Source organism: Nerophis lumbriciformis, linkage group LG13 (genome assembly GCF_033978685.3).
Source record: "Nerophis lumbriciformis linkage group LG13, RoL_Nlum_v2.1, whole genome shotgun sequence".
NCBI lineage: Eukaryota > Metazoa > Chordata > Actinopteri > Syngnathiformes > Syngnathidae > Nerophis > Nerophis lumbriciformis.
The window spans coordinates 18,210,111-18,227,920 of NC_084560.2; the positions used below are offsets into that span (position 1 = coordinate 18,210,111).

Below are 17,810 nucleotides of genomic sequence, written 5' to 3' on the forward strand. Positions count from 1 at the left end.
CTTTAACTTTAACTTAAGTTAGAAACATACGCTACTTTTTAGAAATGGCAACAACGGAGGATGCATGTGAATGTACGAGCCAGTCTGCCCTAAAACAAGAGGATAGAGAAGAAGAAGGAACTTGTCGACTAAAACTTTGAATAAAAATGGCGGAGTCGTGCAAAGCTCTTCGGGTAAACCTTTACCATATGTGGAGATATCTCTGACGTAACTAAGACAACATACAGCAAAATTGTCTTATAAATAACGCTACCATACTTCAATGGATTGATTTCAAATTTTCGAGGCTTATGGAGATCCCAAATACCCAAAAACCGGTACCAATAGGTAAGAAAAGTTGGTTTTGCATAATAGGACCCCTTTAAATAGTCACATCAATCAATGATGACCTCGCGGTCCAGATGAAATCTGTCCATTGAACACCTGTAGTCGCAGGATGTTCAAACACGGCCAATATGCACAGTCGCCTTGCGTTTTATGTCATGCAGTTGCGACCTCTTTCCCACTTACACAGAGACACAGCAAGTAAAATATGTGCATTTTGATTTTTGATAGTTAATCCAGAGTGGTATTTTGGTCCTTCTATCCTCATATAATGGATGTTTCCAGGTGTCTCAAATTGAAGCAGAATAGTCATATTACTTGTGGTGTACACTTCACCCAAACTTTAAGTGCAACAATGTTTCACCTTCCCAAGGCGCTGGACTTATTCCAGCATCAGAAGCGCAAAAAAGTGAAAGCACTTAGGTCGATGGGAGAATACACGGAACGGAACACCCACATTTAAGGGCTACTCCACCCGAGTGCACATCTTCGATGAAGGCATGCAGTGACAGACTTAAGTCAAGGGGGAGAAGGCTGCGTGGATTCTCAGTTTTCTTCAGATTTTTCCATTGAAGCACTTGGGAGAATAGGGCCCTAAATGCATAAGTAGATTTAGGTCTTCAAATGCTCCCCTGCACTGGTCATGATATAAAAATTGCGCCAACCGATTTATAACTCTGCAACTAATGTTTCTTGAAATTATTCAAGTAACTAATGTCCCAAAAACATATTTGTAACTTACCTAAACTTTTTTCCCCAAGGCTGTGTCCCAAAACGCAGAACTGCGAACCCGACTGAATCGCATCCACTCAGAGTCTGTCCTGACGGAACAAGTTGTCAGTGTAAACATCATCTCCACGCCTGACGAGGTAGTTTGTTGTTGTTCATTATGTCATGGACAATGCTAATTTAGGACTTGCATATCAATAAAACAACAGGGCAGCCAGGCACTGGCGGTAATGTTGGTTTGCTGCAGTATTGATCGCAGTCCTTAAAGATTGATGATTTGTCCAGGAGAGCCGGGCAGTTATGTTTAAAGAGTCAGGATTTGATGCAAATGCTGACATAAATGATAATGGGAAAATGACTGATTGGAAAAGAATTGGAACTTTGCCCCTGCAAGATTAACTCTCTGTTGTCTTACAGTTACAGCTCTCATACGCATTGCATCTCACACGTGTGCATGTGTTTGCCAGCAGGTTGTCGAGCAGATGGGGATCCCTCTGACTCAGCAGGCCTCTAATGAGAGTCGACTCTCCATGTCGGAGTCTGTCTCCGAGTTTTTTGATGCCCAAGAAGTGCTCCTGTCAGCGAGCTCATCGGAGAATGAGGTAATTTGATCTTTAGGGAAGACCAAAAGGATCTGGAGGTTAAATTAGAAAATAGAACGTACATTCAACGATAGGTACTTTAAGGCGGTGTTTTTCAACCACTGTGCCGTGAGATGCAATCTAGGGGCCGTGGGAGATTATCTAATTTCACCTATTTGGGTTAAAAATATTTTTTTCAAACCAGTAATTATAGTCTGCAAATTATGTGTTGTGTCGGTGCTGTCTAGAGCTCGGCAGCGTAACCGTGTAATACTCTTCCATATCAGTAGGTGGCAGCAGGTAGCTAAAGTCGGAAACAGCAGGACGCACCATACAGGTAAAAAGGTATCTAATGCTTAAACCGATAATAAAGAAAAGGTGAGAACCCCTAAGAAAAGGCTTCGAAGCTTAGGCAAGGCTAAGCAGAATGAAACTAAAACTGAACTGGCTACAAAGTAAACAAAAACAGAATGCTGGACAACAGCAAAAACTTACTGTGGAGCATAGACGGCGTCCACAAAGTACATCCCAACATGACGTGACAATAAACAATGTCCCCACAAAGAAGGATAAAAACAACTGAAATATTCTTGATTGCTAAAACAAAGTTTATGCGGGAAATATCGCTCAAAGGAAGACATGAAACTGCTACAGGAAAATACCAAAAAAAGAGAGAAAGCCACCAAAATAGGAGTGCAAGACAAGAACTAAAACACTACACAAAGGAAAACCCCAAAAAAGTCAAAATGAGTTACGGCGTGATGTGACAGGTCGTGACAGTACTTTGAGTCAAGAGTTATATTGATGGTTATGGTTTAAAGTCATATCCAACAATTGCGACAACGACTTTTTACTGTCAACTGAGTTTCGTTTTTTAATGATTTCTGCTGGTGGTGTGCCTCTGGATTTTTTCAACGCAAAAAATGTGCCTTGGCTCAAAAAAGTTTGAAAAACACTGCTTTAAGGGACTCCTTGTCAATTGGGCCTGATGCCTCGTTCCTCATTTGGTCTTAATTTGATTTTTATTTCTTTATATTTAATTAGCACATAGCTTCTGGCTCATTTTGTAAAGATAGTTTGGTCACTTGAAGTTTGCCTTCTAACCATGTTACATATGGTGCCTCTGAGGGGCTATTAAAGAGGGTTGCTCTCCAAGCACACATTGAGCCATGTGAAGGATCACTCCCAGAGGACATTCATCACACTGTAACATGAAGGCAGGTCCATTCAGACCCAGGGCAGCAGGAGACTGTCATGAAGGCCAATACAGCTGTGTTTTCTGCATGAACAATGTGGGGCAGATGCTGTGCTGCAGCTTCTCCCCCACGGGCAAGTGCAGCCTGCTCTTTAATCAGTTTGCACCTTACTTTGTCTTGAGTCTCCCTCTCTACCCGTTGTCCCGACAGGGCTCGGATGATGAGTCATACGTCAGTGATGTGAGCGATAACATCTCAGAGGACAACGCCAGCGTGACCGACAACGTTTCCAGACAAAGTAAGTCCAACTCTGTCATGGTCCTGCATCGGTCAGTTTTGCATTAGAATATGAGTGCAAAGACTTGGCAGGGGATGCTACTTAATGGAAACAAAACACTGACACACGCTCATGCTGGCAAGGCGCTTGGAGAGCTCATTTATCATTGAGGCTGAGGCCACTGACTTCACTCGGCTGCTCTGTTTCAAGATCTTTTCTTAGTCTTTATGAGTTTTCTATGTGGGAAGGGACGGGGCACCCCTCTTTCATCTCTGTCACTCCTGCCCTCCCATATAATGTATCTCAGCAAAGGGAACTCCTCAGTATTCCAGTCTCGGAAACAGAACTTGTTTCAATGTTATCCAAAAATATCCTTGTCCAGCATTTCTCTCCAAATTGTTACCTTACTTCCCAGCGCCTTTTTAATCACATAGTTTTCCCTTATCAAAACAAATTCACCCCTTGTATTTTGCAGCACACTTCCAGCTCGGGAGCTTGGTTTCACTTGTTTTCTCATTCATTTTTGGGACATTTGCCTTTTTTTACTTCCATTATTTGACATTTAAATGGCCTTTTATGTGTTAAAATAAATTCAGTTCAACATTACTGTACCCCAAGTGGAGGAATTCAAGTACCTGGGAGTTTTGTTCACGAGTGAGGGAAGAGTGGATCGTGAGATCAACAGGCGGATCGGTGCAGCGTCTGCAGTAATGCATACACTGTATCGATCTGTTGTGGTGAAGAAGGAGCTGAGCAGGAAGGCAAAGCTCTCAATTTACCGGTTGATCTATGTTCCCATCCTCACCTATGGTCATGAGCTTTGGGTTATGACCGAAAGGACAAGATCACGGGTACAAGCGGCGGAAACAAGTTTTCTCCACCGGGTGGTTAGAGATAGGGTGAGAAGCTCTGTCGTTCGGGAAGAGCTCAAGGTAAAGCCGCTGCTCCTCCACATCGAGAGAAGCCAGATGAAGTGGTTCGGTCATCTGGTCAGGATGCCCCCCTGGGGAGGTGTTTAGGGCACGTCTGGCCGAAAATAGGCCACGGGGAAAACCCAGGACACTTTGGGTAGACTGGACGAAGTGGCTGGGGAGAGGGAAGTTTAAGCTTCTCTGCTTAGGCTGCTGCACCCGTAACCTGACCTCGGATAAGTGGAAGAAGATGGATGAATGGATGGAATACTGTACATTTTCAAAATTGTATTTACAAAAATCATAGAATGTTAATCTAATAAAAGAATATTGAACAACCCAAATTCCAGCCCAGTCCCGGCTTTACAATTCTAAGGATAGAAATGTACAAAACAATTGAGAAGACGTTCAAATAGTATACTAAAAAAAGAAAGCCAAATATTAATAAAAGCAACCGTATCAATAATAGTTAAAAATGTTTTATTTTTTAAATCGATTCACAAATTATGAATTGATTTAGAATCGGAATTAATAAAATCGCAATTTGAATGTGAATATAATTTTTGAGCACCTTTAATACAGAACATTTTATCACAATTAGTGATTTTTTTTCTTTTATTTTGTTTTAAATGTTTTCTCTAGGGCTGCAACTAACAACTAATTTGATAATCGATTAATCTGTCAATTATTGCTTTGATTAATCGATTAATAATCGGATAAAAGAGACAAACTACATTTCTATCCTTTCCAGTATTTTATTGAAAAAAACAGCATACGTGCACCATACTTATTTTGATTATTGTTTCTCAGCTGTTTGTAAATGTTGCAGTTTATAAATAAAGGTTTATAAAATTGTTTAAAAAAGTAGCCTCTGCGCATGCGCATAGCATAGATCCAACGAATCGATGACTAAATTAATCGCCAACTATTTTTATAATCGATTTTAAATCGATTTAATCGATTAGTTGTTGCAGCCCTCGTTTTCTCAACTATAAACTACGTGAATCCAATTTTTGATGACTTGTGTAGATTTTCAGAAAAACCAAAAAAAACTGTGAAAATTGTTAAAATAAAGTATTGGCTATATATTATAAATGCTTTTCTTTCTAGAAAACAGTCTGAAAACGACAGTTTATCTTATACTGTATTTGGGGTCGAGAGGATTATGCATGCAAACTAACAGGCCATTGCAATGTGCCACCTGCCATAGGGAATAATCGATGCAGCAAGACAATGCTTCTAATGCACTTTTTCCTATATGCTGCATTTGTCTTTTTTCTGCAAGCTCTCTAGTCTGTGTCTTTAGTACGTGTAACAATAACATTTGCACCACACCTCACTTTCACGCAAACCAAGACCCCGCACTCAAGTAGTCACTGTCCACTTGTTTGGTGCATATATTGTTTCAGTAGTTTGTATTCAGTTGGTTTAAGTGTGTGCAGCCTTAGCAAACAACAGGAGGAGTTTTGATGTTAATTTTAAGATAATGGTAATTAATGAAGCATAGTCTTCAAACAACTGTTAAGCAGTTAAGGCACGTGATTGATAAGATGATAGGTGAAATATGATTAAATTGATATTGTAAACTTTTAAAAATAAGATTAGGATGGTTTTATTCAAGGGTCAATGCAATAATCTGTACAATCCTGGTTGCTGAATATTGCAGCCAGAAAGTATTAAAATGTTGATATCATTGTCAAAAGTTGCACACAGAGCATCTCCAGTGAACAAAAGAGATAATTGCTATACCAAGTGTGTTCTGCTCTCAGTGGCCAATGGAGACTTTGCTGGCTGTGCCTTCCGTAACGGGCGGCGCACCTGTCTGCCGGCACCCTGCCCCGACACCAGCAACATCAACCTGTGGAACATCTTGCGGAACAACATTGGCAAAGACCTGTCCAAAGTGTCCATGCCTGTGGAGCTCAACGAGCCTCTCAACACGCTGCAGCGCATGTGTGAAGAGCTGGAGTACAGCGAGCTGCTCGATAAAGCTGCAGAGACGGAGAGTCCCTTTGAACGCATGGTAAACATAACTTGTTCAGTATCTACAGTATGTTTGGAGTATCTGTGGAATGCCATGATGTAATCAGTCTTCTATGGTACTGACTTTGTGCACAATCTCCTGGAGCTTGAGCGTATCCCAGATGACACTATGTGAGAGGCAAGGTCACCGCTGACCAATAACATTCCAAGATCACAACATATACACTCGGGACAAGCATAGTAACAATTTAATAATTGATTGTTTGGACCAGTGTTTTTTAACGATAAGGTTTGGGCCCATTTTTTTCTTTTAATGTGGACCCCGAGTCAAAATAATTGCCCAGGTCTGGATTAGACAGTTGTGTTGCGTTTGACTGCTGCTGGAATAAATTCAATTGGCGAAAATGTCGATGATAATAAAGAATGTGGGATTTACAATTTTACCTATGAACAATAAAACACTGAATATTAACAACACATTAACATCGCTCCTCTTTTACGTTCCAGTCCACTTCCTCGATCAACATCTTTTACAGTAAAGCAAAACGCGACAAACACAGCCAACTATGAACGCAAAGGGTAAAAAAACGTCTACAATCTGATATTGTATAACTATTCTGCAGAATTTTGTTGTAAAAAGACTTGCACCCGTGTCTCAGCCTGGTCGCTCTGGAAACAAACCCCGCCCGCTGTGCTTAGTGCCTCTTCTGCCTGGAGCGGCTGTGAAGTAGATTACCGTAATAACCTGCATATCACTGAAAAGCGCAGATTCCAACCTTTGAAATACTTTTTATAGTTCAAGACTTATGGTAATTTTAAAACAACACTGCACATTATAATGGCGGATACACTTGTTAAAGGTCGAAAAAAAAAATTGGGAAACGTGTGGTGGGCCGGATTGAAAATGGGGCTGTATTTTTCTCAGGTCTGGTCTAAGCAATCAAATGTCTCCCTGCATCAACAGGTGCAGTTTTGAGGCAGCTTTTTAAATAATGCTGCAGCGCAATCAGGCATGTTAGGCCACAACTTTAACAAAAAAGCCTGAAAAATCCTGGAGGGACTGATTATTGCACAATGACTCCAAAATATTATTATCATTGTTTACCAACAAACTGATGGAAAATTTGCTTTGGAATCAGAAGTCAAAGTGATTCGCGATATTTTGGTCCGACTAGTGTAGAATTTAATTTGAAAAGGGTTTCAAAGACCAAAAAAAGTTTGGAATAGCTTGTTGTATCAAATAATATCGAGTTAAGAACTGCATTACATTCTTTTTCTGTCTAAATTGAAATGCACACAGTACAGGCCAAAAGTGTGGACACACCTTCTCCTCATTCAATGAGTTTTCTTTATTTTCATGACTTTTTACATTGTAGATTGTCACTGAAGGCATCAAAGTATGAATGGACACATGTGGAGTTATGTACAAAAAAAGGTGAAATAACTGAAAACATGTTTTATATTCTAGTTGCTTTGAAATAGCCACCCTTTGCTCTGATTACTGCTTTGCACACTCTTGGCATTCTCTCGATGAGCTTCAAGCACACCTGTGAAGTGAAAACCATTTCAGGTGACTACCTCTTGAAGCTCATCGAGAGCATGCCAAGAGTGTGCGAAAAAGTAATCAGAGCAAAGGGTGGCTATTTTGAAGAAACTAGAATATAACATGTTTTCAGTTATTTCACCTTTTTTTGTTAAGTACATAACTCCACATGTGTTCATTCATAGTTTTGATGTGACAATCTACAATGTAAATACCGTATTTTTCGGAGTATAAGTCGCTCCGGCCGAAAATGCATAATAAAGAAGGAAAAAAACATATATAAGTCGCACTGGAGTATAAGTTGCATTTTTTGGGGAAATTTATTTGATAAAACCCAACACCAAGAATAGACATTGGAAAGGCAATTTAAAATAAATAAAGAATAGTGAACAACAGGCTGAATAAGTGTACGTTATATGAGGCATAAATAACCAACTGAGAACGTGCCTTGTATGTTAACGTAACATATTATGGTAAGAGTCATTCAAATAACTATAACATATAGAACATGCTATACGTTTACCAAACAATCTGTCGCTCCTAATCGCTAAATCCCATGAAATCTTATACGTCTAGTCTCTTACGTGAATGAGCTAAATAATATTATTTGATATTTTACGGTAATGTGTTAATAATTTCACACATAAGTCGCTCCTGAGTATAAGTCGCACCCCCGGCCAAACTATGAAAAAAACTGTGACTTAAAGTCTGTAAAATACGGTAGTCATGAAAATAAGGAAAATGCATTGAATAAGAAGGTGTGTCCAAACTTTTGGCCTGTACTGTATATCAAGAAAGATGACATGCCTTATTGACGCACGTTATTTCCAGACTAAAAGGATGTCATCTCTGGCCTTGAGTTTTGACACTTGCGCCCTCAGACATCTGCAAAGTTAAAATGCTGGACTTTGTTGAAGAAAATATGTTGTGTTACCTCATGGCGCACAGCAATGTCTGCTCACACACAACATTGCACGCTACACTAACTCTGGTTTTGGCCCTGACAGGTTCTGGTGGCTGCCTTCGCTGTCTCAGGCTACTCGTCTACCTACTACAGAGCAGGAAGTAAGCCATTCAACCCACTCCTTGGGGAGACATACGAATGTATAAGAGAAGACAAGGGCTTCTGCTTTTTCTCGGAACAGGTACACTGATTGAACCATTGGCCGCAACGTTTGGTGTAGCTGCACAGGAGCTGTTTACGCAGCTAATGATAGTCATGTCAAATAAACACTGTCAGATAGGTATTTCATGGAACAATATGCTTATGTTTATGGCAGTTGTTTGCATTGGTGAAGAACTGCACTTTTTAAGAGTATCCTTATTTAGTTATGTAAGATTTAGTCAGTAAACACAATTAATCTGCATTTTTTTCCTGTTTTAGGTGACTAGCATTAAGATTGTTTATTTGCTTGTCTCTTAAAGGTGAGCCACCACCCTCCCATCTCCGCCTGCCACTGTGAGTCCAAGAACTTCACCTTCTGGCAAGGTGGGCTGCACCTCAACTGCAGAAAAGGGAAATTCAGATAGCCACTTTGATTTCCTGTTAAGTGGTCCACATTTTGTTATGTTACGGCTTTATTCTAAAATGAAATCAATTAATTTTTATCGTTCTACAGACAATACTCCCATAATGACAATGTTTTTTTAATTTTTTAATAGCAAATTTATTTAAAAAAATAAATTAAAAAAAATCACATGTACATAGGTATTCACAGCCTTTGTTCAATACTTTGTTGATGCATCTTTGGCAGCAATTATGACTTCAAGTCTTTTTGAATACGATGCCACAAGCTTGGCACACCTATCTTTGGGCAGTTTTGTCTATTCCTCTTTGCAGCACCTCTCAAGATCCATCAGATTGGATGGAAAGCCTTGGTTTTCATCCAGAATGTCTCTGCACATTGCTGCATTCATCTTAGTCTAGTCAAGGAGTGAAGTGAAGTGAATTGTATTTAAATAGCGCTTTACATAGTGAAACCCATCATCTAAGTTACATTTAAACCAGAGTGGGTGGTACTGGGAGAAGGTGGGTAAAGTATCTCGCCCAAGGACACAACGGCAGTGACTAGGACGACAAAAGCGGGGATCGAACCCGGAACCCTCAAGTTGCTGGCACGGCCGCTCTACCAGCCGAGCTACGCTACCCCGTCTTGGAGGTGACCAAGAACCCGATAGTCACTCAGAGCTACAGGATTCCTTTGTGGAGAGAGGAGAACCTTCCAGAAGGACAACCATCTCTGCAGCAATCCACCAATCAGGCCAGACGGAAGCCATTCCTTAGTAAAACAAAGTTTGCCAAATTGCACCTGAAAGACTCTCAAACCATGAGAAAACACATTTCTCTGGTCTGATGAGACAAAGATTGAACCGGGAAACCACTCAGGATAGAGAGAAAGATGAATGCAGCAATGTACAGAGACAACCTGGATGAAAACATATGCCTCCCATTAGGGATGTCCGATAATATCGGATTGCCGATATTATCGGCCGATAAATGCTTTAAAATGCAATATCGGAAATTATCGGTATCGGTTTCAAAAAGTAAAATTCATGACTTTTTAAAACGCCGCTGTGTACACGGACGTAGGAAGAAGTACAAAGCGCCAATAAACCTTAAAGGCACTGCCTTTGCATGCCGGCCCAATCACATAATATCTACGGCTTTTCACACACAAGTGAATGGAATCCATACTTGGTCAACAGCCATACAGGTCACACTGAGGGTGGCCGTATAAACAACTAACACTGTTACAATTATGCGCCACACTGTGAACCCACACCAAACAAGAATGACAAACACATTTCGGGAGAACATCCGCACCGTAACACAACATAAACACAACAGAACAAATACCCAGAACCCCTTGCAGCACTAACTCTTCCGGGACGCTACAATATACACCCCCCCGCTACCCCCTAACCCCCCTCCCCCACCTCAACCCCGCCCACCTCAACCTCCTCATGCTCTCTCATGGAGAGCATGTCCCAAATTCAAAGCTGCTGTTTTGAGGCATGTTAAAAAAAATAATGCACTTTGTGACTTCAATAATAAATATGGCAGTGCCATGTTGACATTTTTTTCCATAACTTGAGTTGATTTATTTTGGAAAACCTTGTTACATTGTTTAATGCATCCAGCGGGGCATCACAACAAAATTAGGCATAATAATGTGTTAATTCCTTGACTGTATGTATCGGGATCGGTTGATATCGGAATCGGTAATTAAGAGTTGGACAATATCGAATATCGGCAAAAAAGCCATTATCGGACATCTCTACCTCCCATCCAACCTAATGAAGATGGAGAGGTGCTGCAAAGAGAAATAGGCAAAGGCTGATATTTTTGGTTTTGTAATAAATCTGTAAAAAAAAAAAAAAAATACCGGTAGTAAAAAACCTTTTCACATTGTCAATATTGGGGTATTGTTTGTAGAATTTTGAAGAGAAAAATGTATCTATTACATTTTGGTGTTATGTGGAAAAATCGAAGTGTTATGCAAATACTTTCCAGATGCTCGGTCTATAATAAGATGGATAAATGAAAGCTAGATATCTTTTTTGTTTCAAATTAATACCGCCGCTCAGTACGAGGATGTGGATTGCGATGGTATTGCTGTTTATCCCCACAGATGTGAGATGGAAAAACAAATTCTGGGGGAAATCAATGGAGATATTGCCAGTCGGGACAGTGAACCTCATGATTCCTAGGTAACCTCCGTCCTGAAAAACGCAATGTTGTAGTTTTTTCCCCCCTTTGTAATAGTAATGGTTCTGAATCAAAGTAAACCATCTACACATACTGCAGATATCTAATTCTCTATTGTGGGACTTTCAGCTTGCCAATGATCCCCACAACTATTTTTACCTCTGAATATCATTAATGCATGAATGCTGAACCTTACAATATGTACGACTAAAACGCAGAAAAAAAGAGTTGTTCTCTTTTCTTCCAGTCACTTGTCTTCTTTACAAGGATCTTGTGTCATTTTAGTTTTGGAGATCACTACGAATGGAACAAAGTCACCACATGCGTTCACAACATCTTGAGTGGACGACGCTGGATCGAACACTACGGCGAGATCACCATCAGAAACACAAAAAGCAGCGCGTGCCTCTGCAAGCTCACCTTCGTCAAGGTAATGAGATTTGATTACAGCTCAAGCTTGTGCAGATTACAGATGTGCTCATTAGAGGTGCTTACACAGAATGGCTATCAGTATTCATTATCCAGCTAACTGTTGCATACTGATGAAACCGCCGTCGACAGCTTGCCTCGTCTCTAGTCAGCCTTGAGAGCTAAATGTTCGAAGGTGTGGGCTCTCGAGTTTTGGAAGGAATTGTGATTATTTTGTAATAATTCTTAATCGATTCAAAAAAATCTTTTTTTTTTTTCCTTTTTCTCCAAAATCTGTCCTGTCCAGTCACTTCAGTAAATGTTTGGGTAGAATTTTTTCAAACAAAACCAGTTTTCTTTTAGGTAATATAGAAATGTATCAGAGCTGTTTATCTATTTTATGGAGGAATGTAGTTAATCATAGAACTGGCAACCAATCTTATCAAAAAAAATATTGATTTTAAAACCTCTAAAGCAGTGGTTCTTAACCTGGGTTCGATCGAACCCTAGGGGTTCGGTGAGTCGGCCTCAGGGGTTCGGCGGAGCCTCCACCGCGGAGGTCAAGACACACCCGACTCATCGTGTAAATAAAAACTTCTCGCTATTGGCGTATTATGGATACCCCCAAACAATGTTCCTTGTAGTTTTCCATCTGATTTGCAGGTGTTTAATTTGTTGTGAGTTCATGCACTGTGTTGGTTTTGTTCTTTGAACAAGGTGATGTTCATGCACGGTTCATTTTGCGCACCAGTAAAAAAAACATATAACTCTGTCTGGAATTTGAAAAAAAAACAAAAAAACAATTATTTTTCACTAAAGAAGCGCATATGAAACTGGTGGGGTTCGGTACCTCCAACAAGGTTAAGAACCACTGCTCTAAAGGCATGCGTGGACAGCATTATTTCCAAAATTGTGTACAGTACTGAATTGGGGTCTTATGGCCGCTTATGTGGACACTTATACTGCCATCTGGTAGTACACGTTTGTGTAGTTGTGGACTAAGTACATCATTTTAAAGGATGATTCTTAGTTTTTATTCTAATTAGGGTCCAATAAGCCCAAATAGCAAAGAAAAATAAAAGGCTTGGGCCTTAAGAGGTTAAATTGAGAATTATTTTTGAATCGAGAATCGATTCTGCATCGAATCAAATCGTGTGGTCCCCGCAACCTAATCAAACACTTGCAACAGACTCATGGAATAAAGCTGAAGGACAATAGCGTGTCTGACTGGTAATTGTCCCAAGCGGCTTATATGAACGTCTTTTTCACCATGCCTTGGTGAGTAGACTTGCAAAGTTTATAGTTATTAACTCAACTCCACTTGTATAATTTGCTGCCTTTAAATGTGAACAACGTTTATCCCTAAGGGTATGCAAAGCTAGCCCCAGACACGTCCGCCAAACAAGGCCAAATTATATTTATCTCCGTTTTATTTAATTTAACTTCTGAGAAGCACTGGTGAACATTGCATGTTTAGCCTCTGTTGAAGCATTGCATAAACCATTCCTTTTAAGGCACTTATCCGCACCACTGTATGCATGGTGTGCTGCTAGTTTGTTTGTCTTTACCTTCCACTGCAAACCTAGTTGACTTGCTTTTTTTTTGCATATAAAACACTTCTTTGTAATCTACAGAACATGTAATGATGGTTCTTTGGTCAAATTGTTGCAAAGATTATGTTTTACAGACCATCTCCTTTTAAACGTCTCCTAGGGATGCTCCGTTTTGTGGGCGGTCTTATTTACCTACCTTCATTTTGACTGCGTCTTCTCCCAGTCACCCATGTGGTAGTTTTTAGCGTTCCATACCCATACCCATCCCATCCATCCATTTTCTACCGCTTGTCCCTTTTGGGGTCACGGCGGGTGCTGGAGCCTATCTCAGCTGCATTCGGGCGGAAAGCGAACAGATGTAAATTAGAACTATGTTTCGTGTTCGGTGGCCACGGATGAAGTGCTGGCTGTCCAAAGTCGGGACCCGGGGTGGACCGCTCGTCTGTGCATTGGTTGGGGACGTCTCTGCGCTGCTGACCTGTTTCCGCTCGGGATGGTCTTCTGCTGACCCCACTATGAACAGGACTCTCACACTATTATGTTAGATCCACTATGAACTGGACTCCCACAATATTATGTTAGATCCACTATGGACTGGACGCTCACTATTATGTTAGATCCACTATGGACTGGACTCTCACAATATTATGTTAGATCCACTATGGACTGGAGTCTCACACTATTTATGTTAGATTCACTATGGACTGGACTCTCTCACTATTATGTTAGATCCACAATGGACTGGACTCTCACTATTATGTTAGATCCACTATAGACTGGACTCTCACTATTATGTTAGATCCACTATGGACTGGACTCTTACAATATTATGCTAGATCCACTATGGACTGGACTCTCACACTATTATGTTAGATCCACTATGGACTGGACTCTCACTATTATGTTAGATCCACTATGGACTGGACTCTCACAATATTATGCTAGATCCACTATGGACTGGACTCTCACACTATTATGTTAGATCCACTATGGACTGGACTCTCTCACTATTATGTTAGATCCACTATGGACTGGACTCTCACAATATTATGCTAGATCCACTATGGACTGGACTCTCACACTATTATGTTAGATCCACTATGGACTGGACTCTCACTATTATGTTAGATCCACTATGGACTGGACTCTCACAATTTTATGCTAGATCCACTATGGACTGGACTCTCACACTATTATGTTAGATCCACTGTGGACTGGACTCTCTCACTATTATGTTAGATCCACTATGGACTGGACTCTCACAATATTATGCTAGATCCACTATGGACTGGACTCTCACACTATTATGTTAGATCCACTATGGACTGGACTCTCACTATTATGTTAGATCCACTATGGACTGGACTCTCACAATATTATGCTAGATCCACTATGGACTGGACTCTCACACTGTTATGTTAGATCCACTATGGACTGGACTCTCTCACTATTATGTTAGATCCACTATGGACTGGACTCTCACAATATTATGCTAGATCCACTATGGACTGGACTCTCTCACTATTATGTTAGATCCGCTATGGACTGGACTCTCACAATATTATGCTAGATCCACTCGACGTCCATTGCACCGGTCTCCCAGCGTGGTCCCTACATCTACGGTCCCCTCCAAGGTTTCTCATTGTCCCATTGGGTTGAGTTTTTCCTTGCCCTGATGTGGGATCAGAGCCGAGGATGTCGTTGTGGCTTGTGCAGCCCTTTGAGACACTCGTGATTTAGGGCTATATAAGTAAACATTGATTGATTGATACTTTGTATTAGAAATGGCAACAGCGTAGGATGCATGTGCATGTACGGGCCAGTCTGCCCCACAACAAGAGGATAGAGAAAAATAAGAAACTTATTGAATACAACTCGAACTACAATGGCGGACTTGCACAAAGCTTTTAGAGTAAAACTTGACCATATATGGAGATATCCGATAACGTCACACTTAGGAAAAACGTCACAAGACTGACTAATTCCAAACGGCTCGTTTGGAGGAAGTTGAAGGAAGGCAAGATTGTTTTATAAATATCTGCACCATGCCTCCATAGTTTGATTTCAAATTTCCCGGACTTACGCAGATCTCAAATGCACAAAAACAGGTACCAATAGGTACGAAGAGTTGGTTTTGCGTAATAGGTCCCCTTTAAGGCCTAAAAGGCAAGTGTTAGGAAAATACTTCACTAGTGTGAAATGTTAAATAAATATTTGACCATGTTTTCGGATCTTTGTTTACACTAAAGTACATCTTTGATATACTTAAGTGTATGGCTAATAATCAGTATCGGTATAAGGAATATTGATAAAATCCTAACGATATATAGTACGTCCCTAGTGTTCATACTGGACAATTTTCCTTTTAGGGAAACTACTGGAGTTCTAACGTGAACGAGATCCAAGGATTTGTCATGGACCAAGAAGGGAAAGTCATCCACAGGCTATTTGGGAAATGGCATGAGGGTCTTTACTGCGGCGTTCCTCCCTCTGCCAAATGTATCTGGAGGCCAGGTAGGCAGCTGGATGAGCCACCACTACGACAGAGACCCATCTCATGTTGATGTCCGTCCTCTTATAGGCTCCATGCCCACGGATTACGAGCTGTACTACGGCTTCACCAGGTTCGCCATCGAACTAAACGAGCTGTGTCCTGAGTTAAAAGATGTTCTCCCGCGTACTGATGCACGATTCAGGCCTGATCAAAGGTCACAAGACCTGCTGACAATATATCCTGACCAACAGGACAACAACATAACTTATTGGTTCACACAGGCATCTAGAAGAAGGGAACTTGGAGATTGCCGCTTTGGAGAAGCAGCGAATTGAAGACCTGCAGAGGACGAGGCGGAAGTGGAATGAGGAGAACAATGTCAAACAGGAGCCTTGCTTCTTCAGGTAAGGGCGTATCCACACCATCGTATTAATTAAAGGGGAATGTCTTTATTATGCAAACTAAAGTTGTCGCTGGTGAGCGAGCGTGCTGTGGGATTAGATTTTTTTTTTTAGTCTTTTCATGTTTTAGTGGTACTTAAACTTACAAGCATGGTTTGTACGTCAAATCAGCCCCGCCCACTGAAATGTATTGAATCTGTGCTTGGCCCCCCAAAACATCACCATTTTAAATCATCACAATTATTTTTTTTAGTCTTTTCATGTTTTAGTGGTACTTAAACTTACAAGCATGGTTTGTACGTCAAATCAGCCCCGCCCACTGAAATGTATTGAATCTGTGCTTGGCCCCCCAAAACATCACCATTTTAAATCATCACAATTATTTTGTCATTGCAAAATAATCGGGAAACCATAATTATTACTCAGACTATTATCAAACAAAATATATAATTGTAGCAACCCTACTCGTAAGTTAATTACCGTATTTTCCGGACCATAGGGCGCACCGGATTATAGGGCGCACTGCCGATGAATGGTCTATTTTTTAAAATCTTTTTTTATATAATAGGCGCACCGGATTATAGGGCGCATTAAAGGGGTTATATTATTATTATTATTTTCTAAATGTAAAATACTTCCTTGTGGTCTACATAACATGTAATTGTGGTTCTTTGGTCAAAATGTTGCATAGATGATGTTTTACAGATCATCTTCAAGTTGCTTTCTGACAGTCTCTTCAGGATGTGACGTTTTGTGGGCGGTCTTATTTACGTGGCTCACCTTCGATAGCGTCTTTTCTCCGTCATCTTTGTTGTAGCGGTGTAGCGTGCAAAGACGGGAGTGGAAGAAGTGTCAAAAGATGGAGCTAACTGTTTTAATGACATTCAGACTTTACTTCAATCAATAACAGAGCAGCATCTTCTCATCCGTAGACAACAACAAGGGAACAAACTGAATGTGTCCTGTGAAAAACCGTCCGACCAGAACTCTCTAACAACTAAAGTTCCTTGGGTGAATACCGTAAACTCACTACACCGGTATGTTTTAGCGCTTTCATGGCGAGTTTACTGACAGATATAAGTAAGAACTTTGCACTACTTTATATTAGAAATGGCAACAGTGGAGGATGAATGTCCCATAACAAGAAGATAGAGAAAAAGAAGAAGCTTATCGACTACGGTGTCGGCACAGACTACAAAGGCGGACGCGCACAATTTTTCAGGATTTATGCAGATCAGCAGGTACCAAAAGGTAAGAAAAGTTGCTTTTGCATAATATTGCAAAACAAAACGCCAGATAATATGTCTTACCTTATACACACTCTATAATAATACTCCTATGTTGAAGCACAGTACAATCCATCAAGCGGTGTGGCTTCATAGCTTACCAAAGTCCTATTAAAACATTTTGATAGATTTTTGAGCACCGTGTGTAATGTTCTATATTTTCAATGAAACATATAAAATGTTGGTGTTGTTTATTTGAGTCATATTGCCATCATATTGCAGTCTACACGTATCTCTTATGTGTGACTGCCATCTACTGGTCACACTTATCATTTCACCATGTACCCAATAAAATTGATTCAAGGTCGGTAAGCAAAACCAGAATCATTCCATACATTAGGCGCACCGGGTTATAAGGCGCACTGTCGAGTTTTGAGGGGAAAAAAGGACTTTAAGTGCGCCTTATAGTTATTAA

General features: G+C 40.5%; 1 protein-coding gene across 4 annotated transcripts in view; it reads left to right on the top strand.

The window, feature by feature from the left end:
- Nucleotides 1-17,810, top strand: part of osbpl6 (oxysterol binding protein-like 6) — a 70,163-nt gene that overhangs the window by 44,969 nt on the left and 7,384 nt on the right. For 2 of the 4 annotated variants that reach the window (XM_061971576.2, XM_061971578.2), the window contains 11 exons: nucleotides 1,086-1,193; nucleotides 1,521-1,655; nucleotides 3,041-3,128; nucleotides 5,788-6,041; nucleotides 8,552-8,689; nucleotides 8,970-9,033; nucleotides 11,177-11,255; nucleotides 11,539-11,683; nucleotides 15,584-15,728; nucleotides 15,796-15,922; nucleotides 15,990-16,112. In XM_061971576.2, coding sequence (XP_061827560.1) covers nucleotides 1,086-1,193; nucleotides 1,521-1,655; nucleotides 3,041-3,128; nucleotides 5,788-6,041; nucleotides 8,552-8,689; nucleotides 8,970-9,033; nucleotides 11,177-11,255; nucleotides 11,539-11,683; nucleotides 15,584-15,728; nucleotides 15,796-15,922; nucleotides 15,990-16,112 — 1,406 coding nt within the window. The remainder of the gene's footprint in view (nucleotides 1-1,085; nucleotides 1,194-1,520; nucleotides 1,656-3,040; nucleotides 3,129-5,787; nucleotides 6,042-8,551; nucleotides 8,690-8,969; nucleotides 9,034-11,176; nucleotides 11,256-11,538; nucleotides 11,684-15,583; nucleotides 15,729-15,795; nucleotides 15,923-15,989; nucleotides 16,113-17,810) is intronic. The other 2 variants (XM_061971577.2, XM_061971579.2) reach the window with 1 other exon arrangement.